Raw genomic sequence first — 25,127 nt, 5'->3', positions numbered from 1 at the left:
CGCATATTGGATGTAAAAAGCATTAAGGGGTAACACCACTGTACACGCGTAAAATAAACACGATTTTTAAAGAATTTTTTTGTATAGATGGAAAAGGGAAACAATCACTCTGATTTGGGAAGTTATTACTTATATACTAAAATACAAAACTACAAAGTTTGATCGAAAAATTTTACAAAATGGCGGCATTGGAGCCATTTTTATAATGTGGTTTCTCTTGAAGGAGCTCCGCGGCACGCAGCACAGAGGGTGCAAATTTTAATCTGGAACAAGGAAATTTGTTTTTTCTTAATCTAGATAAGAATAGCTAGAGAAACACGTAGGGGATTTAAAAAATATTTATTTTTGTGGAATTAGCAAGCATTTGAAGGAAAAAACAATATTTTGGACTAAAAAAACGGCACTTAAATAATTATAACAATCGTTCAAATTAATCTATCGAAAATCCCCTACGCTCTTCTCTTAAGAAGGTTATTATACAGACGTAGTGAAAAACCTGATTAAAAATATTTAAAATTGTTTGAGTTATGCTGCGTGCCAATTTCAGAAAACGTGTTTTGAGAAAAACGCGTTTAAAGTTTGGAAATTTGGAGAAGTCGTTAGGTAGCAGTCACTAACGCTTGGTTAAAAGCTTAAAATATTTATGAAATAGACTTCGGTAACGTATAAAACTTTTTGTTCTGTATTTTAAAAGGTTCAAAGAATTTTTTAAGCTTATAAAAAAAAATCAATTTTTTGAAATTTCTACAGTGGTGTTACCCCTTAAGTTTATAACGAAGATCAAACGGTTGGCGACACTGCACAACTACACCAATGTGGCGTCACGCACTCCCTGACGGGTGCAATCTTATTTCTAATTCTTTCTATTAAAAGCTCTCGTTATTATTCTCAAATAAAAAAGTTCTCTACTTCCTCAAAATTACAACTGGCCATTGCGACAAATACTTTGCTGGCTATTTGTTTGAAGGCGGAGTTGTTTCATTTTTCCTTAATAGAAAATTAATTGTTTTGGCAAATGTGCGCTACTAAAAGCAGGAAAATTTAATAAAACCCTAAATTAATATTTAAATGAATTTCATATTTTACACCAATTTCAGATTTTTATGAAAATATGTACAACTCTCTCTCTCTACTCTCTTTACTATTTACTTTCTCTCTCCATACACTCATTTATATGTGTTTTGAACTCAATCTTACTGAAAAAGTAAAAAAAAGCAAATATAAGTAAAGTTTCAATTAATAATACTCCATTCAACACCTGCCAACTATTTTCCTCGTTCCCACAGCTTGTTGCTCGTTCCCTAAAATTAAATTAAATTTCTCATAATGTACATGAACGTAGCAGAAACAGCAAAACTCAATTGTTTTACGATAATTTTAAACGCTTAACTTCCCCATCGACACTCAAGCTACTTTTCATGCGTTTTTTGCATTTAATTTTGCTTCGTAAAAATATTCGGTGGCACTGGCATTTTTCCCACTACACAAACCAATCAGCGCCTTCGTTCGTTCGTTGGTTCTTTCGCGTCGATCCCCATTCATATCATTTCCACGAACAGTGCATAGCGTGATTGCAGCTTGTTGCCGTGTTGTTTATGAGTCCTGTCTGCTGGTGGATCGTCTCTCCAACTGTTGCTCACCTACCCACGTTTACGCCATCTCCCCGCCTGCCCTCCTGCTTATCACTCTACCTACGCCCAACTCGCCGCACTCACTTCTCGCATACGCGCACTTCCCATTTAAGTATTATGGCTTTTTCGCTTTTTTGGTTTTTTTTTTTTGTATTACCCCTTCTATTGTACATACACATACATACATAGTTATTGAAGTGGTTCCATCCTTTTTTCCATTATCTTCATTAAATTTATTTGTCGGTACGTCAGTATCGCGTATTCATCTCAGTTGTTGTTGTTTTACTTCTTATTTTTTGTGTGCCTATTTTGCAAACTAAAGCTTTTCCTGCCAACACCCGCGCCGCGCGCACACTTCTACAACCTGTGCGCCGACCAAATCGCCGAGCCCAACTTCAACTGCACTCTGTGTATGTGTTCATCATCAGTTTATTTGTTGTGTTCTTATTTTTAATTTTTGTTTTTGTATCGTTTTCTTTGCTGCTCTGCTGTGTTGTTGCATATTGTCAACTTTTTCGCTGTATCTGCAACTTTATGTTGCGCGCTGCTCAAAAAATCCAGAAGCCGTTTGGCAAGTTTCTTATTATTATTGTTATTACTTTTTCCGCCGCTGTTGCCGTTGCCGTTGTTATTTGTGTGCAGCATTACGATTCTCGTTCAACAGCAGCTGCTATCATCATGGTCATTCTCCTGCTCTTCGCTCCGCTACTCGCATTCATACTATCTTTCTATGCAGTAGCGCACTACGCCTTTCATCTTTCTTCCTTTGTTTTTGTTTTCGTTTTTTTTTTGTGTTTTGTTCATGCTGCGCTTTGCAAATCCATATGTCCGGCCTCTGTTTGGTCGATCGGCCGGTTTGTCGACGGCTGCGTCGCTATCGCGTATTTCTTTTTTAGTCTGCAGTAAATTATGTTTGCTTACGTCCGCTATACTGCTCTTCCATCCCGTCGCATCTTCTCCTCGGCTCTTCCACTTTGCGACAATCGGCTTGTGAATGAAGATTCATGATTTTCCACAACAACTCATCTACTATACAATGACCCTCATTCCTTTTTGTGCCCATCGAGCAGACAAACCGCCAAGTCGCCATGACGCTGTTACTTCAGCCGCAGATTCAGCCAAGTGCAGAGTGTCATACTTTGGGGTTAATCCATTTGCTTTACCACTTGCACTCTTTATCGGCTCTGTCCGACCCTTTTCCTGAAGTTACGCGCAGTTTTGGTTTTGCGGCGCGTTCTTTTCCTTTCTCGTGCTTGCCGCGATAACTTTTTTGTCAAGTGTTTTTGCTGTATTGCCCCAACCTCCGTTGTTGATTTTTTCTCTTTAGGCAGAAGGTGTTCTTGCTCTAGATCCTACTGGCTTGGCGCTGTGCTGGCGATGCTGTCACTGTTGCCTTCATTGGAAATTCTACGTATATGTAGTCAATTTCGCGTTGGCGGCGCCGTTCAAACTGCCTGCGCATCTGAGTCTGTAACATTGTTGCAGTTACTGTCGCAGTTTCGACAGTAGTTTTTTTTCCTTTTTTCATCTTTGAGATCGATCCATCTGCCATTTTTTCATGTATTCGTTTTTTTTGACGTGATAACGTCTTATAATTCGATTTAACAGGCTGCACGCACGAAAAAATGTGTCGTTACCTTGCTCATTACTGTTAATATGTAGTTACCTTGCTCATTACTGTTCATATGTAGTTACATTGCTCATTACTGTTCATATGTAGTTACCTTGCTCATTACTGTTCATATGTAGTTACCTTGCTCATTACTGTTCATATGTAGTTACCTTGCTCATTACTGTTCATATGTAGTTACCTTGCTCATTAGTGTTCATATGTAGTTACCTTGCTCATTGCCGTTACCAAAATGTGTCGTTACCTTGCTCATATGTAGTTACCTTGTTCATATGTAGTTACCTTGCTCATATTAGTGTTACCTTGCTCATATGTAGTTACCTTGCTCATATTAGTGTTACCTTGCTCATATGTAGTTACCTTGCTCATATTAGTGTTACCTTGCTCATATGTAGTTACCTTGCTCATATTAGTGTTAACTTGCTCATATGTAGTTACCTTGCTCATTAGTGTTACCTTGCTCATATTAGTGTTACCTTGCTCATATGTAGTTACCTTGCTCATTGCATTGAATGAACTGCAAGCGAAAGCGCGGAAGGAACGACAAAGCAAACAAAGCAAACGAACGGCAACGTTCGACATCTTGCTCTCCCCTACTTATGTGAGCGTATATATGTATGTATATGCGCATATGTACATATATAAATTCACATATTTGTATTGGCATATGCCTTCTTATTGATTATTATTAATTTGATTTACTTGAAGAATTTAAAATAAAACCAAGTTTGTTAATAATACCTGTTGTTTTAATGTTATTATTATTATTTTTTTATTATATCTGAAGGAAAAAATGTATGGTAATATTCACCATATCTATACTAATATTATAAAGAGGAAAACTTTGTTTGTTTGGTTGTAATGAATAGGCTCAAAAACTACTGGACCGATTTTAAAAATTCTTTCACCATTCGAAAGCTACATCACGAGTAACATGGATTATATTTTATTTTGGAAATAGGGCTCGAGATATAGGTCAAAACGTGGACCCGGGTAACCTTTGGTTGTGTATGTACAATATGGGTATAAAATGAGAGCTGTTGATAAGTGCTTTAATACGGGGTAATTTGTTATGTTATGTAATGTTATGTTTTGTTATGTTATGTTATGTTATGTTATGTTATGTTATGTTATGTTATGTTATGTTATGTTATGTTATGTTATGTTGTGTTATGTTATGTTATGTTATGTTAGGTTATGTTATGTTATGTTATGTTATGTTATGTTATGTTATGTTATGTTATGTTATGTTATGTTATGTTATGTTATGTTATGTTATGTTATGTTATGTTATGTTATGTTATGTTATGTTATGTTATGTTATGTTATGTTATGTTATGTTATGTTATGTTATGTTATGTTATGTTATGTTATGTTATGTTATGTTATGTTATGTTATGTTATGTTATGTTATGTTATGTTATGTTATGTTATGTTATGTTATGTTATGTTATGTTATGTTATGTTATGTTATGTTATGTTATGTTATGTTATGTTATGTTATGTTATGTTATGTTATGTTATGTTATGTTATGTTATGTTATGTTATGTTATGTTATGTTATGTTATGTTATGTTATGTTATGTTATGTTATGTTATGTTATGTTATGTTATGTTATGTTATGTTATGTTATGCTATTTTATGTTATGTTATGTTATGTTATGTTATGTTATGTTATGTTATGTTATGTTATGTTATGTTATGTTATGTTATGTTATGTTATGTAATGTTATGTTATGTTATGTTATGTTATGTTATGTTGTGTTGTGTTGTGTTGTGTTATGCTGTGTTATGTTATGTTATGTTATGTTATGTTATGTTATGTTATGTTATGTTATGTTATGTTATGTTATGTTATGTTATGTTATGTTAAAGTATATTATGTTATGTTAATGTTAACTCATTCTCTATATCCATACAAAATATCTATCAAACAAATAAAATTAAAATTTTCTTTTGAAAAATGCAACCATTCAATCAGTATTTTCTTATGACGTTATCACGTTAAACTATCGTCAGTAAACCGACTTTGCAGACAACCTCTTTTTTTTTGTTTAATTTAAATTCGTAGAAGTCTTCAAAAAATTAATAAAGTTTACTAATTTTTCGTAAGCAGTCTTATTATAAGATTGGTAGCGCATTCCGTTTTCTTGCATATTAGATTTGAAGTCATTCCCATTTATTTTTCATTAAATATAGGGTGATCAATCATGAGGTGCTTTTTTCAATAGTTAAAAAAAAACAAAAATGTAAATTATGTTCAAAACCTTTATTTATCATTTGAAAGGACATTCTTTGACATTTACTTTTTGAATATGACTTCATTCAAATGTTGGCCGCAACTACGCTTAAGGTCGTCCATTCTGAAGGTCCAATTTTCAATCACTTGTTCGAGCATTTCGACTGGTATGTCGTGAATAACACGCGTAATGTTGGCTTCCAGAGCTTCAATCGTAGCTGGTTTATCAGCATAGACCTTGGACTTCACGAATCCCCAAAGAAAAAAGTCCAAAGGTGTGATATCACAAGATCTTGGTGGCCAACTCACAGGTCCTAAACGTGAAATCAGCTGCTCTCCGAAATGACTTCTCAATAAAGTCATTGTTTCACGAGCTGTATGGCAACAGAACGCTGATTTTCATAATACAGTTGAACAATTTGTAGACGTTGTTGCGGTGTGAGTCTTTCCATGATGAAATGCCAAACGCTGTTCAAAAAATCCACGATGACAGTTTGCCACAACTCGCGCGCGATCTGTAAAAAAAACGCAAATGAAAAAAACTCCTCTTAATTGATCACCCTATATTATATAAATTATACATAAATTAAGATAACTTCTACCACCGAGTAAAAAATAATGTGGGAAAGAAATTCCGTGAACCCAGTAAGAGTCGAAGACGTTGCTGAAGGTCGTATACTCCGAAGATTGAAGACCTGAATTTTTACTGACTATTGTTCCAATAAAAGGCTAGTTCAATAGGCTAAGCTTCAGCAAAGAGAAGGTAGTTAGAGTAAATTCAAAGAGATACGACCGAAGGTAGGTAGGGTCAGGAAAAATCTCTCCGCATGTCGAATATACAATTTTATGGTAGAAAGAGTTCGGATTAAGTACGTTTCTTGTACATTATTGGGAATAGTAAATTCTTCAAGTGCAATGTTAATTTCTCAAAATCTCCGAAAGATTGTTACTTCATTTGTATACTTCTTATTCTTCTTCTTGATTTGCGACATAACCGCTTATGCGAATTCTGCCGAGTTTAACAAAGCGCGCCAGTTGTTTATTTCTCAAGCTAGCCGGCGCCAGTTGGACACACCAAGTGAAGCCAAGTCCTTCTCCACCTGATCTTTTCAACGTAGAGGAGGTCTTCCTCTTTCTCTGTTATCACCAACTAGTTCCGCATCGTCTGCAGAGCCTACTCGCCATCACCAACATGTAAAGGTCCCAAAATCTTCCCAGAACCTTTCTCTCAAACACTCCAAGGGACGTCTCATCGGATATTGTTATCGTCCAAACTTCTGCGCCATATGTTAGGACGGGCATGATGGGAGCCTTATAGAGTGTTAGTTTTGTATTCATTTGAATTAACATCATTTAAGCTCAGTCTGATGTTTAGTACATGTCCTTCTCGAAAAGTATCACCATTCCTTTACAAATCCCAATCAATGCAATAAAGGTCTAAAAGGTAATCATAAGGTCTAAGACAGGCGTACCTATAGATTGGAGTAAGTTGAAAGATACTCAATTGACGCTGATGGTCTGTTCCTTTTCTTTCTTTGGAAAAATATGGGCACAATCTGCAGAAACATTTACTGAGTAATGTCCATATCAATTCATTGGGGGTTTGGAAATGGAATGCCATATTGCTTATCATACTTAAAGCGTAAAGAAAGATTTAAAAAATAAAGGAAAAACAGGTGGGTGGGAATTTATTGATTCTCTTCAAGCAACCAAGATTTTTTAAGAATCTTAAAAGCTTGTCGAGAGAAAGAGAAAAGGCCTCGTACTTTCTCAATACATCCGACCAAAAAATGTACCACCCAAGTAGAGAATACAGAGTATTCTCATCGTCTGAACAAATTCTGCACCGTGGATCTTCAATGATGCCTATGGTGATCATATGACATCTCCATGGATTATACCTCGCAATTCTGTGAACGAATTTTTCTACCACCCTATCAGGTCTTTTCAGGGAACACTTGAATTGAGGGCCTTTGATTTGATCGGATGTAATGCGGCCGCCGTAGCCGAATGAGATGATACGTGACTACCTACCATTCGGTCATGAAACAGCAATATTATAGAATAAGTTTTTTCTAATAGCAGTCGCCCCTCGGCAGACAATGGCAAACATCCGAGTGTATTTCTGCCCTGAAAAAGCTCCTCATAAAATAATCATTTGCCTTTCGGAGTCGACCTAAAACTGTACGTCCCTCTATTCGTGGAACAACATCTAGACGCACGTCACAAATAGGTGTAGGAGATCGGCCAAACACCTAACAGAAGTGTACGCGCCAATTATTAATGTTTTTATTTATATATCAATGCTCAATGATCAATGCAGTTGGATTTAGGGCCTTTTATCGGATGTAATGCTCGAGATATAAAAGAACTTAGGTTAAGTAAAATATCCTTAATGCAAAATTCTTGTGGTTTCTTGTAATGTGTGATGAATTTTACTCGCATAAAAGACGCGTGGTGAATTTCACCCTTGACGCTTTGGGAAGCAGACCAAATGTAGCATTAACTTATTATTTCATTGACTTCTTCCACATGTGTGCAAGTAGTTGTGTAACTCCACGTGACTTATCGCTGGCATCCACGCTGGAATAGCAAATAACAAGCGCAAAACAGATAAGTGGGCTGCTACAAAAACAAACACAGGGGTATCTACTATGTACACATTACATATGAATCAACATTCCTCCTTGCAATACCAACAACAGCTACATACCTACATAGCATTCTGTTCCAACAAGTTTGCCTGTTCAGCTATTGCGCGTTGCACATCGTCCTCTGCACCGTGAGGGCTCAACGACAGGCCACAACCATGTCCGGTATGCATGCAAAAATGCAACAACGCCCTTCCTTCGAATATTTTGAATTAATGCAGGAATACGGCAGCCTCCAGCTTAGGTTTTATGTTGCAGTCACTGCACACTTTGGACTCTTACGTAGCACTCGCAAGTAAAATGCCAATGCATGCAGACGCCTTGCGTGTACAGCTATCCTTTATAGTCTAACTTCCTGCCTTATTGTTATGCCATGGAGCCAATTGAATCGCCTTGCCACAATAAGACCTTTATCCGCCATCATCTTCTGCGCTGCCTATGCTGCTTCTGATACCATTGATATTTTTGTTGCTTTTATTTTTTGTTTGTTTGACTTGAAGCATTTTATTATTTGTTTGTCTTTATTGTTACTTGTGGCACCAAAAAGTCAAATACCTTTTTGCTGTCCTGACTGGAACATTCGCATTGGCATGCAAGTGAAAATGTGTGGCATGCGATTGACCAACCGACTGACGCACCAAAGAGGAAGAGCATCGTTGCAAAAGAGGAAGATTGGGAAGGGAGGGAGGGATAATGGAGTGGTAAGAATGGTGATAGCAACCAAGGTTGCGCCAAAAATGGTTGTATGCAGCGCATTTCCGTTTGCGCATGCGTGCACGCAACGTAAAAAATTTCAAATTGCGACGTATAGTTAGAAGAGTGGTAGCGGCCGGCAGCAGAGCAGAAATGTTGTGGAGTATTCAAAGATTCTGCTGCAATGTGAAGTATTTACCAAAGTACAATACACATAAATGAGTGCGCATGTACGTGTGTAAGTATGCGCATATGGGTAGGCATGAGAACAGATGCGCTTTTCAAGATTTCATGAGGAGTCACAAAAATAACAATTTAAGCGCAAAAATAAAGTGTATGTATGTATGTACATTAGGATGCATCCCTCTTCATACGAAAACATCGGTACTGCTTTTCTCTTCAAAATACGAGGGTCGTTTGAAAAGTCCGTGCAAAAATAAAAACTACTTAACTAACTAACTTAGGGTCACAAAATCGAAATTTTTTTTCTTCACTCATCTTATAGTAAATCATTTCAAGAATGTTGTGTCAAAATTTTAAGTGGATCGGAGCAGAACTCTCAAAGTTATAGCGTTTGTAGGCACTCTACCTCGAATGCGGAGCATAGATAATTTTTCAGAGTCATTTTTTCAAACGCGTTTTTCCCGAAACGACTTCTTAAAAGTCGGTGCCAATCACAACTCCGAAACTATTCAACCGATTCTTTTCAAATTTGGCACACGTTTTCTAAATCAAAAATACCTCCCCCCTACACTGTTTTTTTTTTATTTATTTTTTTTTTAAGGTTGTTTTTCACTTACAAATATGGCGAAATTTTTCGCCAAAAATGCTCGTTTTACGTTTTTTTGCCACCAAAACTATATTACAAAAATGAAAAAAAAAATTTTTATTAATGTAGGGGGGAGCATTACGTCATACTTTAACTGAAAAATTCGTCTTTTTTAGTTTCAGATGATTCTACGACGAATGCCGATTGGCACTGCAGAGCACCTCTCGAAAAACATATCTCCAAAAAAACTCTGTCATGGGCTTATTTGTCAATATTTTATTATTAATTTTTTTTTTTAAACTTATTGAAAAGATGTACAATATCATGCAACTGATTTTATTAAAGTATCTTAAGCCATATTTCTGTAAAAAATTCAAAAAAGAAGTGTTTTTTTTAGCGCTAAACCCTACCACCCCCTTAATTCTTTGGGGTAAACCTTTTTTATTTTTCGACATAATCGTCTTTTAAGCCTATACACTTCGTCCAACGCTTTTCTAATTTGTTGATTCCTTCCGAATAATAGATTTTGTCTGCCTAAGTCTGAAAAATAGGCATTCCTTTCTGCAATCACCTCCGCGTTTGAATAAAATCGTTTACCCGCCAGCCATTTCTTCACTGAGGCACGAATAGTAGTCCTAGAAACCCGAAGGAGCCAAGTCTGGAGAATTGAGAGGATGTGAAACCAGTTGGAACACTATTTCCATTAATTTTGCTACCACAACTACTGAGGCGTGAGCTGGTGCATTTTCTTATTCCTCGATTTAAACGATTCCCAATCACAAATAATTAGACCGATCTGCCTGAAACTTGGTGTGTGTTCTTCCAAGAGATGCTACTAAACATAACCTCGACACGCGCCATCTCTCTGACTTTGCACAGACAATTTCTAAGACTTCCGCCAAAATATTTCGATTTGAAAATACCTCCAAAAATCGAGTTTCTTTTTGTTAAACTTTGTGTTTAGAAATATTTTTTTCTGCGATCAAATAATAAAAAAGTTCAAGCTTAAAAGGTCTGCATTTGTCATGATTTCACCAAGTTATTCAAGTTTTCTTTAAACTTATCTGCCACAAAACAGCCAAAAGTAGGACCACAAATTTTATTATTTTAATTTCAATGATACAATTTTTAAACATGTTTATGCCCACCTTTTAAGCTGAAACACTTCTGTCATCTGAGTTTTGGAAGAAATATTTTTAAAAACTACTTTCATTTATAAAACACTCGACTTTTGAAGGTATTTTCACAACGATCCAACTCACATAAAACTTAATATTTTTCAGAAATAGTTTGGTGGAAGTCCTAAAGCACGTAAATTTTATAATTCCAGTGTTAAAACAGCTAGTTGTTTTGGTGAGTCACCCTAATGCACATATGTATGTATGTAAAAGCCAGCTATTGCTTTAGCTGTGGAGGCTGCAGCTCGGCCGAAACAAATTTCAAATATGTGCGTGATCTTGACCAAGAAGTTGCATGCTTGTTATATTGTGTATTTATTGTTGTTGTTGTTGAGTGAACCGCCTTAACTACCTGCCCCTTCATGATTTTGTGGAGCTCAGTTGTGTTCCTCGCTAGCAACTTGTTTACGACAGAGCAGAAAAAAATGCGCTGTTGTTATTTTTTGTCTTTATTGACTTCTTGTAGCAGCGTTGCATTGCACGCAATGGAACGTTAAAGCACACCACGTGTTGCTGAACCCAAGTATAAAAAAACAAAAAACAAAATTAAAAAAACTTATGAACAGTGAATACCTTACCAAAGAAAGCGCATCTGTTGATTTTGAAGGATTTGAGGATTTGAAAAAATGCGTATTCCTTTAATGAAAGCATATTTCAGTTAAGCAATGTAGGCATGTACATATGTATGTGAGGGGTACTACTTTTTTGACTATACGAATTTTGAAACAGGGACAGGTACGATGAAAACTTGTGATTGCGGTAATGTTTTCACCTGAGGCCGTTCTTCCCGAAGCCGCGATTATTTTTCCACCAGTTCCTTTTTTTTTATTCGCTACGAATTAGTAATCACTATGATGAAATTTCGAAACTTATTCTTTACTAAAACAAAAGAAATCTTACAGCAGATCTTATGGGAGACATCTTTAAAATGACGGAGGAATATGGAAGATATATGAAATGTTAATACCTGAAGGTATGCGCCAAGTTTATACCTTCACGGTCCTGTACGAGGATATGTAATTTCTAAATAAAAGATTTTAAATTGTATCTTAAATAATGTGCCAAATTTCATTAAGATCAAAACAGTCTTTTTTTAAACTCTCAATTGAGCCAGGTTGGAAAATTTACTTTAAAATATTAGTTTAAGGAAAAAGAAATCCATTATTTTCTCGGTAGATGGCTGATATCTCGTAAAGTAACGATCAAACAATTTAAAGTTTTACTGTTTTTGTGGTTGTTCCTTTTAGTTTTGAGTTAGAGGATGTTAACCATGAAAGTCAGCAAAGAGAAAATTCGGTACATTTTACAGTTTTTCTTTGATAAGGGTGAAAATGCAAGCCAGGCGGCTGAAATTGTGAATGGTGTTTGTGATGCCGGTACTGCAACAGCTGATTACGGGCAGTTTTGGTTTAGTCGATTCTGTTCAGGCATTTTTGATGTTAAAGAAGATGTTGATTATGTGGATAAAAATTACAGAAATAATCGAAGTTGACCGGTGTGTTAGTAGTCGTAGTATCGCTCAGGAGTTAAAGATTAGAGGTCAATGGTTTTAAACCATTTGCGCAAAAATAATGAATTTCTTTTTCCGCCAAACTAATATCAATATAAGGTCTGCAACTCTATGTAAGCAAGTCATTTGAAGCGATGTCGCAAACGAAAAAGAAAATTTATAGGGGGTATAGTGTCGACATGATTAGATTTTCCGAAAAAACCTCGACCATTAGCTTTGCACTTCTTCTTCCGCGGACCACTTTTGTTGAATTAAGTTTCACGTGGAGAACCCATACTGTCGATTGCTGTTTCGTTTCCAGCTCATATGCACAGATTCAAGGTTCGTCACCTGTTACGATGTAATAGACGTGTTTTGGACCACTGTGGCTGAATTTCTTCAACATTTACACCAATGGACATGAGGGCCGCCAGCAAAAAAAATCTTAAAAATCAATGTGATTTTTGACTAACTCGAAATTTGGCCTGGTATAACACCAAAATGTAATGATCTATAAAACTGCATACTAGACATGTTTCTAAAATTCTGAGTAAGAAGTTTGAGATTTTGATGCATTTTTCCAAATTTTATACAAATCTTAAAACTTTGCCTTATATGATTTTTGTTGAAGTATGAACCATATTTTTATAAAAAAATAATTGAAATTACCAAATAAATAGTCAAAACCAGGGTTCGGCATTTGGACTACCACTAAGCCGCATGACCACTAATTTTTGAATGGTAGTTAAAATAAGGGTTTCATTATCACTAAATGTTCTGTTTTTCAGTGTTTTAACCATCCGCTTATTGCATTCATTATTCAGTGCACTATGCCCAACCCTAGGCAAAACGTATCAATAAGGGGTGTACACTTTCTTTTGGCACTCTCAGTATGTGTGCATTAATTCTCTTATTGGCTCAATGAGCTCCTTCAAAGTTTGGCAAATTTATGTATCTAATTGTTTTTAAACAAAATTAGGTTAAGAATGTGACTTAGTCCAACCTCAGAAAGCCGTGTAAACTTTTTTTACGAACAGCAAAAGTGTAGAGTATCTGCTTTTTTTTTGATTCAATGAAATACTCTGAAAAATAGCTTTGTTGTTTTGTCATAGCGCTAAAGTTCATAATGCAATGCATAAACAAAAATTTTAGAAATACCACAAATCACAGACATAAGCATGTATTTTTTTTCCATAATCTTTTCTTGCGTTAACGCGTATTATATTATTTCTACTAAGTAAAAAGTAAGTTAAACTGCATGCATAGCCAGTCACGGTAGCACCTAGTGAGTTTACTTAACGAATTTTCTTAAATTAATTTTTAGGTATTTATAAATAATTTACTTCCATTTTCACTGCTCGCCAATGGTTTGTTATTATAACATTTCATTTGCATTTCTGTTACAAATCAATGCACTTAAAATATTTCCTTGTGTCTGGTAAAGTAACAAACATAGGTATTTCGCTGTGTGTGGTTCGGAATTTGAAAAATTGTCACGTACGTACGTGCAAAAAAGTCTCATGATCATTAAGTGAGTGTAAATATGTATTGCATATGTATAAGTATTGTACATATTTACACACACATATATATGCTTATGATGGTAATAAAATACATTTTTATGCTTTTTGAAACGAATTCTCTCAAGACTTCTCTGTTAGTCAGTTTAAGGTCATTACTAGACTGAGCTGATTCCTCGAGAAATGCTTTCAGCTATGCGCTGTTAAGGCAATCTTCAACCTCCGGTAGTGTTTGCCAATGCTGATATTTGGGAATTAATGGTAGGAAAACTAATAACGCTTTTAAGGTATGGTTGCTTGATTTCAGTGCGCGTTTCACTTTTTTCACAATAATTTGCGTCTTTGTAAATAGTTGACATTTTAGTTTGAAACATAAAATTCAAAAATATTTAGAGTAAAATTTAGATTTTTGCATTTCGTTGCTAACGGGGTAACCGTTTCCTTCGGAAAATACCAAAAAAAAAATTATTATTTTTTTGAATTATTTTATTCAATAAAAAACATTTTTTTTAATTTTTTTCCATTGTCTTATTTAATAAAAAATTATTATTTTTTAATTATCTATAGCATTATTTTAAAACATGGCGCTTATTCTGACTAAACTACAATATGTACAGATATGAAATATATATCAAAAGAAAGGTTTTGATGAGCATATTTCCGGAAAATTATAAAAATTAAAATTGGTTGATTTGTTCATGAAATATTTGCGTGTAAAATTATCAAAATTTTCATATTGATAACAGCGATGTCTATGCAAAGCGGGATGACACAAATATACGCATATATATGAGTACGTTTGCTTTGTTCAGCTTTCTTTCTAATGAGCACAGCATTGTATGGGCAAAGAACTCTTTAATCTTGTGCGCGATATTCACCAAAACTTTTGGTGGGAAAATTATTATTCTGGGTGGAGACTTTAGGCAAGTTTTGCCTGTGGTACCGAGAAGTACGCGAACTGGCATAGTTGGTAATTGTTTAAAGCGTTGCTCTTTGTGGAAATTTTTTAAATCATTTAAGCTCACAATCAATATGCGTAGTCAAGAACCCGACTATTTCTATTGCCTCGTATAAATTTGCAGCCGAGCGAAACCACACTTCCTTTTACGTTGAAGCGCCGCCAATTTCGCATTATAATAGCCTTCGCCATAACAATAAATAAGGCCCAGGGGCAAACATTATCAAGGGTGGGGCTTCATTCAAAGGAGGATTTATTTGCTCACGGCCAACTTTATGTTGCGTTAAGTCGGGTTAGATCCTGGGAAAATATACGAGTTCAAATGAGCAATAACGAAAACTTGACGTTGAATGTAGTTTATAATGAAGTAATTAAAAAAAAAAATTACTGATTTAACTGAAAAATTTTTAAAAGTGTTATATGCATAAATTCTTACATATTACATATGAATAAAAATATACACTTTTCTAATCATCATAACTTTTAATATATAAACGTGTCACATATGCTGTTTACTTTCCGTGGGAAAAAAGGCCACCCGATTTTCGGGGGTTACATACTAGCTTTATTTAATAAGAAACATGTTTTTTTAATTTTTTTTAATTATCTTGTTGAATAAAAAATTATTACTTTTTAATTATTTTATTTAATAAGAAATTATTTTTTAATTATTTTATTTACAATAATAACAAATTATTATTTTTTAATTATTTTTTTAAATCAAAAGTTATTTTTTTTTAGCTTTTTAATTATTTCATTAATAAAACCTAATTTTTTTAATTGGTTTATTATTTTTAATTAAATAAAATAATTTAATTTTACGACTTTTACAATTTTAATAAAAAAATAATTAATTAAAATAAGAAAATAATTAAGAAAAAATTAAAGAATAATAAAAAAAATATCTTAATTTTTTATCAAATAAAATAATTTCAACAATTTTTCAAATAAAATAATTAAAAAAAAGTTCAAAATATTTTTTTATTATTTTATTTTAATTAAATATTTTTTTTGTTAAAACTTAGTCGCCTAATTTTCAGGCACGGTTACTTTAGAAAAACTTTGATTTTGTCGCACAGTGTAATTTATCTTCTATTTGTAGCAATAACTTTACATTTAGCTAATCTATCACAACTTTTAATTAGTTTTTTGTTTTCGAAAGTACATTCGCAAATCATACCGTACCAATCATCCAACATTGTTGTTTTTGTTTTTTGGTCGCACGACTTTATATTTAAACCAATAGCCAGCGCGATCGCCACACTTCTCATACCACATACTTAATGCTGTACCAACATAAATAAACACGTACGTACTCGCTTGCTTGTGCATATGTATGTCCGTATGTACATATGTATATTTTCATATTCAATCATAAATTTTATACGCACCACACCAAAAGAAGGACTATAGCAGCACACGCACGCGCACGTTGCTTTGAAGCGGTGGTTGCGACTGCGGCGACTGCGGCGGCTGCGAAAGGTGGGGCGTGAACGTGAATATGAATGTGAATGTGAAAAGGTGGAAACGCCAGGCGCAAAAAGGTAAAAATAAAAATAAGTTAAAACAAAAGCAAGCAAATAGAAGTGACAAGCAGCAAAATAAAGCAGTTGGTTTTGTTGTAATTTCAATTGAAGTCGCTATGACTGTAGTGGTGTTGGTGGCATGATCAGCACGAAGCAGCAAGGCGCGCGTATTGTGGTAGCAAACTGGTTTGCTTTCAACGTGATTTCCACAGCCCGTTGTGTTTTTTCTTTCCCTTTTCCACTACACCATTTCTTTTTTTTCTGTTTTTTTCTTTTGCATCTATTTATTTTTAGTCTTTTGTCCGTGGTGTTTATTAATTTTTTATGCCATTCTCTTTTTTCATTTTTGTTTAATTCCTATTCTTTTATGCACTCACTTTTGCCTGTTGTTTGTTATGTTTATCGTTGTGCGCTTTCATTGTTTATTATTAATGTTGTCATTGTTGTTCACTAAGTGCATGCTTGCATATTAACACTCATACATTCAGCACATACATACACACACATAGATGACAATATACTTAGTTTTCTATGTTTTGTTTTGCTTTAGCGTTTTTTTGCGTCATTGTCTTTCGAACACTTTATTTTCTTATGTTTTGCGCTTCAACTTCTTGTAATTTTTCTCTTACTTGACGTTCTATGTGCATATATATTGTACATACATATGTACGTCGACTTGTTTTTTAACACTTTCCTGTGTAAATATGATAAATGCAGCTGATGATTTTTTCTATATCTAAACAGTTTTAGATCCGGACACTTAACAAATTCAAACTCGTAACTTTCTTAGCCCGGCGCCGAAATTCAAATTATCCGTACTGCTTTGAGTACCTGGGCGTCTACTCTGTAATTGCATGCGAAAGGAAATTTTGTATTTGCATAGTAATATCGCATTACAGAGTAAACCCCTTGACCGATTTTGATTAGCTGATAACATTAAAACAATTCAACACAAGAGCGAAAAATTATTTAAACTGACGTCGAAGAGAAATTAATTCGAGCTTCATTATTGTGATAGAGGTCTTGATTGCTTTAAAGAATGGGATAACGCATACCAAGAAAATATGAAATACGGCAAACAAGAACTTTACTTTACTTCGCGGAAATCTCTTCTAGCCCTGTTAACTTCGTGCATTCATTATATACGTATATATATGTATATATGTATGATATATAACTGGCGCGTACACCCCTTTTGGGTGTTGGGCCGAGCTGCTCCACTACCACAGGAAGTGGTGTGCGTCTTGATGTTGTTCCACAAATGGAGGGACCTACAGTTTCAAGTCGACTCCGAACGGCAGATATTTTTTATGAGGAGCTTTTTCATGGCAAAATACACTCGGAGGCTTGCCATTGCCTGCTGAGGAGCGACCGCTATTAGAAATAAAATTTTCTTCATTTTGGTCTTTCCCCGAGATTCGAACCTACGTTCTCTCTTGATTCCGAATGGTAGTCACGCAACAACTCATTCATTATATACATATATATCAATATTTACGCGTACGTTTATGTATTGTGACGATATTGTCACATATTAAATTTCATGTATAAAAAATGTCATCAAAACATCGAAAGAGTTCCATAATAAGGATGCCACTGCATATAATTGCAAGTCATATTGACTCTCTGTACGCCGTAGCGGTGCATACGATGGAGTGCGAGTTTTATATATGTATTGTATGTAGTATACAAGCGAATGTTAATATGGGCGGCAATGTTAATAACATGATGATATTAATGTATGTAAATATAACGTTTACTTAATGCCGAAGTTAATGAAATGTAAAGTAGAACATTAACAGCTGTTAATGAGGAAACAACTGTATGTATATTATGTATGTTGCGGAATCTAAGCTAAACAGTTACTGCTAAAAAATTAGAGTGATTGGATAGTGTGATGGGATTGAAACGGTGCTGGTATGTGACGTTGATACTCTCTTGTGATAAAATATTGGGTAGTCGAAAAAGTCTTTTCGTATTTCTAAACAAACTTTAACTCATTTTTTTTTATATTTATAATGAACTGTATTAAACCAAATATGTACCAATTTGGGCGACCACCTTTTGCCATTTTTCTTCTAGAGACATTATTCCATCAGTGAAAAACTTTTGTGGTTTCTCGGCGAAAAACTGCGACAATTAATTTTCACAGGCTTCTCTTGAAGTCAACTTTACTCCATTAAGGGAGTTCTGCATTGACCGAAACAAATGGTAGTCCGATGGTGCAAGGTCAGGGCTATATGGTGGATGCATCAAAACTTCCTAGCCAAGCTCTCCCAGTTTTTGCCGAGTCATCAAAGATGTGTGTGGCCTAGCGTTGTCCTGATGGAAGACGACGCCCTTTCACTTGATCAGTTCTGGCCGTTTTTTTCGATTGCTTGCTTCTATCTCATCAGTTGTTGACAGTAAAGTGTAGAATCAATCGTTCGAGCAGCCTGGAGCAGCTCATAGTGGATGATTCCTTTCCAATTCCACCAAACACACAGCATAACCTTTCGAGGCGTCAATCCTGGCTTTGCGACCATTTGTTGAGCTTCACCACCCTTGCACCATGCTCTTTTTCGCACATTATGGTCGTATTTGATCCACTTTTCGTCTCCTGTTACCATTCACTTCAGAAATGCTTCGATTTCATTTCGTTGCAGCAAAGAATCGCAGATGTTAATTCGGTCCATTAAATTTTTCACAGACAATTCATGTGGTACCCAAACATCGAGCTTCTTTTTGTAACCAGCCTTTTTTAAATGGTTCAAAACCGTTTGATGATGAATGTTTAGTGCCTTGGCGATGTCATGGCAGCTTATATGACGGTCCTGGTCAATCTTTTCCATAATTTTATCGACTTTTTCAACGATAGGTCGACCGGAGCGAGGTGCATCTTTCACATCGAAATTTCCAGAACGGAAGCGAGCGAACCACTGTTGTGCTACACGAACTGATACAGCATCGTCTCCGTAAACTTCACAAATTTCATTGGTGGCTTGCGTGGCGTTCTTCCCTTTTTTATACAAAAATTTCAAAATATAGCGAATTTCTTCATTATTTTCACTCATTTTTGAACAGCTATAACTTCTTTTCAACTTCTCCGAATTTAATTTTTTTTTTTTGTTTAAATGAAGCTTAAAATGTCACCTTTCTAACACCATATGATATGACACAATGTGATTGGTAGCACTGGAGATAGATGACTCCAACGACATCTATTGACAAAATTCGAAAAGACTTTTTCGACTGCCCAATATTTGTTAGTATGAATTGATATTTTTTCGGTTATAGGCTACTTATTGATGCGAACAGTATTTTAGTCTTAATCTAATGTCAATGATTTGCAAAGCTACTCGCTATTATCATTTGAATATTTAACTCACTTGGACGATTTATAAGCGCATAATCTGTATTATAAGATAGTTAAAAATTGGAGTATAATAAAGCACAAAGTGCCGCGTAATTCTACGACTTCAAAGTTATGAACAAGAACATTTACCCATTCATTCGTCCTTCACATTTAATTTCCAGTTTTTTTTTGCAAACCCTAAACAGTCTTGAAATCATTTGTATTAAGAAATAAAAGCGCTTCTTAACGCACAAAATACTGCACCCAACAAAAGTCATTCTTCATGACCTTTCTTTTCTATTGCCAGCTGTATAAGCTAGCACGAGGATGCCATCGTATAAAGCAGCTGCTGTACTCAAGTACTCAAAAGAAATTTTTTTTAGAAGTTTCATAATTTCAAACAAATATCACAGATACTGGAATGCTGATCTATAAAGCCATATGAAGACATTGGCATACAACGATATTATCCTTCATGAGAAATCCAAGTTACTTTTTGTTATGGTTTCTTGTGTCTTTTACTCAAAATAATCGGTGCAACTTTTCTTATAAGACACAAATGAGGATAATCGATACAGGTTAGCAAAACAAAAGACTTAAACTACGAACTTCATCTTTATAAGAGACTGTTGAGTGATCCATACCGAATTTCTACACTCAATCAATTATTAAAATTGCTATAGGAAACCTTATCCAAAACTTTAAATAATAAAAATGAAAACTTTAAATAAAATCAGTACGACTAAATAGATTTGCATGCATTATGCTATGCAGTCAATGATATCCCGCCTCAACAAGCCGCAGGGTCCTCATGGCGTAAAGACAATTTTTGTTTCGGCACCGGGCCGAAAAAGGTAGGAGTTGGAATTTGTTATGCATTGAGATCTAAAATTGTTCAGCTACAGAAAAAGTTCGTTACTTATGAAAAGTTAGAAATATACCAACGTCAAACATTTATTGGGAGAGAGTGGCAACTTTTTTCTTATCGGTAAAAGAGAGCCCGATGTGTCAAATGTGCTCGAAAGACAGTTAAAATCTCAGCATAGTAGTCGAAATATTCTATGATGCTTCGAAATTTGTTGCATTAGTGCTCCAGAGAAAGAATAGTAAAATTACCATTCGCTTGAAAAAATTTGCTAGAAATCGGGCCTAGGCTCCAAAATAGTGTTGAGCGCACCAAAACGCAACGAAAATCAGTCTTATCTCAAAAAACAAACCATACAACCAACCCCGAATATATTTTACGAAATCCTTTATTTTAAATTGCAGGCAAAATTTCTAAACATTTGCTCACTAAGTACTATATTTTTTCTTCTTTATCCAAATGGAGCCGTTTCGCATGGAAATTATGAATCATAACGCCAACGCTTCAGCTAGACAGTGACTGGAACGCTTCCAAGTTGCGCATTGCTATTGCGAATTTATATGTTTTTGTTTATTGTTGCCCGTTTCTTTGGAGTTTTGTAATTGCCAGTTTGGACTTGTTTTATTTTTTTTATCAAATACCCGCATGCGCGAACATATCTGAATGGCAGCGACCAACGATCAACGCCAATGGCAAAGCCAAAAATCGACGAAGACATTGACGTTGCCACCGTTGCCGCCGTAGTTGTCTCTGATGTTGACGTGTTTCGAAGGCATGTCATGAATTTCCAATGACTAGGTTCATATTTATGCGCTATGTATGTTTGTATGAGTCTACCTACGTCAATATGTATATGTTTTTATAAGGTATACCGTTTCATAAGCTCACTCCAAAATCCCGTTTGTATGCGCTCCGGCTACAAAAACGAGGTTTAGAAAATTTAGAAACATGGCATGCAATATATGGCATTCTTATCGCCCACATATACATATTTAGTAGCGCTAAAAATGTTTGAGCATAAGCCATATATACTTTTGTTTAAATTATTATTAAAAATATTCCTAATTATTCTTCAAAATTTGTATTTCCTTTTCAGAGGCCCGCCTCTCGTCGAAGGAATTGCCGACTGCGCGTTGGCGCCGCGAGCGTCGTTCGCGCGCTGGTGAATACCCCACGCTGGGCAGCGGTGTAGTGTCTGCCGCCGTCGCCGCATCTACTTCGAGCAGCCTCTCGCCAGCTGGAACACCACCGCCGCCGGCTGTTTGTGCTGGCATTCCATCACCAGTGAGCGCGCATCATCATGTCGCGTCGTCGGTGCACAGCGGCGTACCGCCACCCATGTCCGTTATGATGGCCGCAGCAATGCGTCCGCTTTGCGAATCTACCAATCGTCCAACGCCTCCGCCATCGAACTCCTCAGCCGCCGCCGCTGTTGCAGCATATCATCACCAAGGCGGCATGGAGAGTCCAATCGATATGTCGGTGTCGTCGTCTACGTTGAAACATCGATCGTCGCCACCGCCGCCATACCGTGCACCACTGCCGGGCTCCACATATGCCACTGCGCTTGCACGCCCCAGCGTAATTACACAAGCGCCATCGAAACGCGAACGTGAACGTGAACGCGGCGAACGCGAATTGTTGGCGAATCGCGAGAATGACAATCGCATTACTGGTAAGTACCATCACAACGAAGCCAAATGGCGATTGAAAGACTATTTCATATGATTACCATTCCCTTATATTGCAGAGTCCATTTCTAAGTGCGAATTGGTGATCGATGAACACTTCCGCCGCTCACTGGGTCCCGACTATGCTGCGCTATTCGGCAAAAAATCGCCTGGCCACAATCCAACCACACCATCGCCACAACCGAGTGTAGCCGCTATGACGACCACAGCAGTCATAAATACACCAACACCTACACCACCACCGCCATCAGCGTTGTCTTTGCCGCCTTCCTCAACCACGCAGACTCAGCTGCAAGCATTGGTTGTGGGACATGCGCCAGCGCCAAGCGCTTTACCACCCTATCATGCAACCATAGCTGTTGGTTCACCGCAAGCGCTCATCTCACCAAAACCAGCGTCGGTCTTACTCTCCTCGGCAGCAATCTTTGCAGCGGCAGCACAGCATCCAGTTAAAGCTGAGACCTTGTCGCCACATCACTTGGAGCATGTGGCGGTTGCTTTACCACCTCCGCAACAGCAACCGCTTGCCCTGTCCACCACACAGCGCAGCAATACACCACAACCAATAGTTCCCAGCATGGACGTCGAAGGGCGAGTCACTCAAACACCACCACCACCTAGCGCCGTGCTACATTCGCCGCCGCCACCACCACCACCATTCCCTACAGCGTCGCTACGCAACCAAATATCAATCGAGCCACTCTCAATCAGTAGTTCACGCTCACCGGTTCCAACACCACTACAATCGCCAAATTCATCTGCTGCGGCGACACTTGCAGTGGTATCCTCAACCACACCACTAACAACAACGCCAGCAGCAGGAACAGCGGCAGCATCACCACCACCCATAATGCCAGCCATAATGCGCATCAAAACCGAACCGGGCATGTCGGCGTCCAATACACCGCCGGCCTCCCCAACTTCCACCTCTTCGCCCACCAGCATCACAAAGGTGAATGCTTCTGTCGATGATCACTTTGCCAAGGCATTGGGAGATACTTGGAAGAAGTTGCAGGAGAATAAGGAAGTGCGCAAGTGAAATATAATAAATCGGAAGAGAAGGAAGTGGAAAGGTTTGATAAATGAAGAGTAATGATAAGAAAAATTTGATGTGGGAGAGTAAGTAAAAGCAAGTAAAGAATGAGAACAAAAATGAGTTTGTATGAAGAAATTTATATAAGAAAAACAAAAATTTAAAATTAAAAATTTTAATGCAAATTAAAAATTGAACGGCTGAGAAAGAAAGAAAGTCAAAAATTGCAGAACCTGAAAAAAGACGAACTAAATGTTATTAAAAGCAACAATGCACTTTCAAATTTTACAAAATGCAAAAATGTGGAAACAAAGGAAATGTTGGATGCAGCAAATACCTACAAACATAAATCAGCATATAAGTCTTGGAAATACTCGAAAAGAAAAGTTTGTAAAACTTAAAAATGGATTGTGTTAAATCCTCTGAAGAAGGAACACTTAAACTGACCTACAAAAAATGGTTTTATTCTAACCTAAAAAGTTTATTTGAAAACTGTATGTTTATAGCTAAGATTATTTAAATTACCTTGCAGCAGAAGTCTAGAAATTGTAATTAATAGTTTGTCCCGTTTGAAATCCAAATATGTAAAAGTAAATATAAGTATTACCATTGAAATAACCTTAAATTAGTGACAGAAGCTTTCGAAAGTACACCATGACAAACACCCACGAGATACCATGACAAATGTCTACAGACATATGAAAGTTTGAATAAAAATCTTAAATCATATTTAACAACTAACCTAAAAACTTTGTAAAAAAACAGTTATAAAGTACTTAGTACTTAAAAATTATAGCTGAACATATTAATTGAGTTTAGAAAAAAAATGTCAATTCCAATCTAACAACTACTTGGCCCAGTAATTATGAGAAAATACATTTATTTACGCTGAATGATGGAAAAAGCTGTACTCAGGAGCACAGTTAGATATTTATTGTTTGTCATTTGCCTTTTATAAAGATATGTTCGATGCTTATTTTGGGTTAAAACATGACAAGTAAAAAGAAATACTTTTCCTACCTCCAAATACTATATTTTTTTAAACTAACGGCAATAGCTCAGCTTTGTTTATAAAACAAAACTTTTTTTTTCAAATCAGTGGTTTCATTTAAAAGGATATAAAGAAATAAAGCTACATCAAAGAAATGCTTGGCTATGTAAAATTTCAGTGCAACCCATTTCCAAAAATGTACATTAAGCTAATTATTTTGAAGTTACACGAATAGAATGCCAATTAAGTGATATATTAGTTACTTTTCCTGCTTTGTGCGAGCTCTTGATAGTTAATTTGAAATTAAAATAATATACATACATATGGGGCATTCTTCGCCAACCGGACACCCCCATCTGCCCAGAACAGTTTTTATAAAAAAAAATTTTCCCTATGCCGAAATAAAAGCTTATGTCATGTACTTTAATTTGTCATGTGGCGGGTCGAGGAAGCTAGCACCGCCACAACGTCAAAATCAAAAACTTTTTGTGCCCAATTTATGGGCTATTTATGGGCTAATTTTGGGCCGCGACAAAAATTTTTGGGCTCTTCTCAATCTAGAATCATTGACACTTCAAAGTGGCGGTGCCAGCTGTAAAATAGCCAGCACCGCCACAATGATAACTCGAGAACGGTTGGTCGTAGAAAAATCTCAAGCATATCAAAATTTTGGGCTATTTATGGGCTTTCAAATGCATACAAACAAAACAAAAAAAAACCACCCTTTCTGTGTACACTAACACCCCCCTCCTCAACTTGCGTGAATAAAAATGACAAAAAAATATAAAAAATTTTTTTTTGCAACTGAACAGTGTTGAGTAGCAAGTAACTTTGATAATAGTGCTGTGAAAAAATTTTAGTTTGTCGTTTTCATTATTATTTACAGGACATATGCATGTGGGGGTGTCAGTTTATGCAGAGAGGGTGA

General features: G+C 36.1%; 1 protein-coding gene across 1 annotated transcript in view; it reads left to right on the top strand.

Moving 5' to 3' along the window:
• LOC129241146 (uncharacterized) overlaps positions 1–24,492 on the top strand; it is a 68,833-nt gene extending 44,341 nt beyond the window's left edge. Inside the window, exons 2-3 of the mRNA XM_054877330.1 lie at positions 21,581–22,159; positions 22,235–24,492. Coding sequence (XP_054733305.1) covers positions 21,581–22,159; positions 22,235–23,214 — 1,559 coding nt within the window. The 3' untranslated portion in view covers positions 23,215–24,492. The remainder of the gene's footprint in view (positions 1–21,580; positions 22,160–22,234) is intronic.
• The last annotated feature ends 635 nt before the right edge of the window (positions 24,493–25,127 follow it).

This window comes from Anastrepha obliqua, chromosome 3 (genome assembly GCF_027943255.1).
Source record: "Anastrepha obliqua isolate idAnaObli1 chromosome 3, idAnaObli1_1.0, whole genome shotgun sequence".
Lineage (NCBI taxonomy): Eukaryota > Metazoa > Arthropoda > Insecta > Diptera > Tephritidae > Anastrepha > Anastrepha obliqua.
This window is presented reverse-complemented; position numbering and strand designations above follow the sequence as displayed.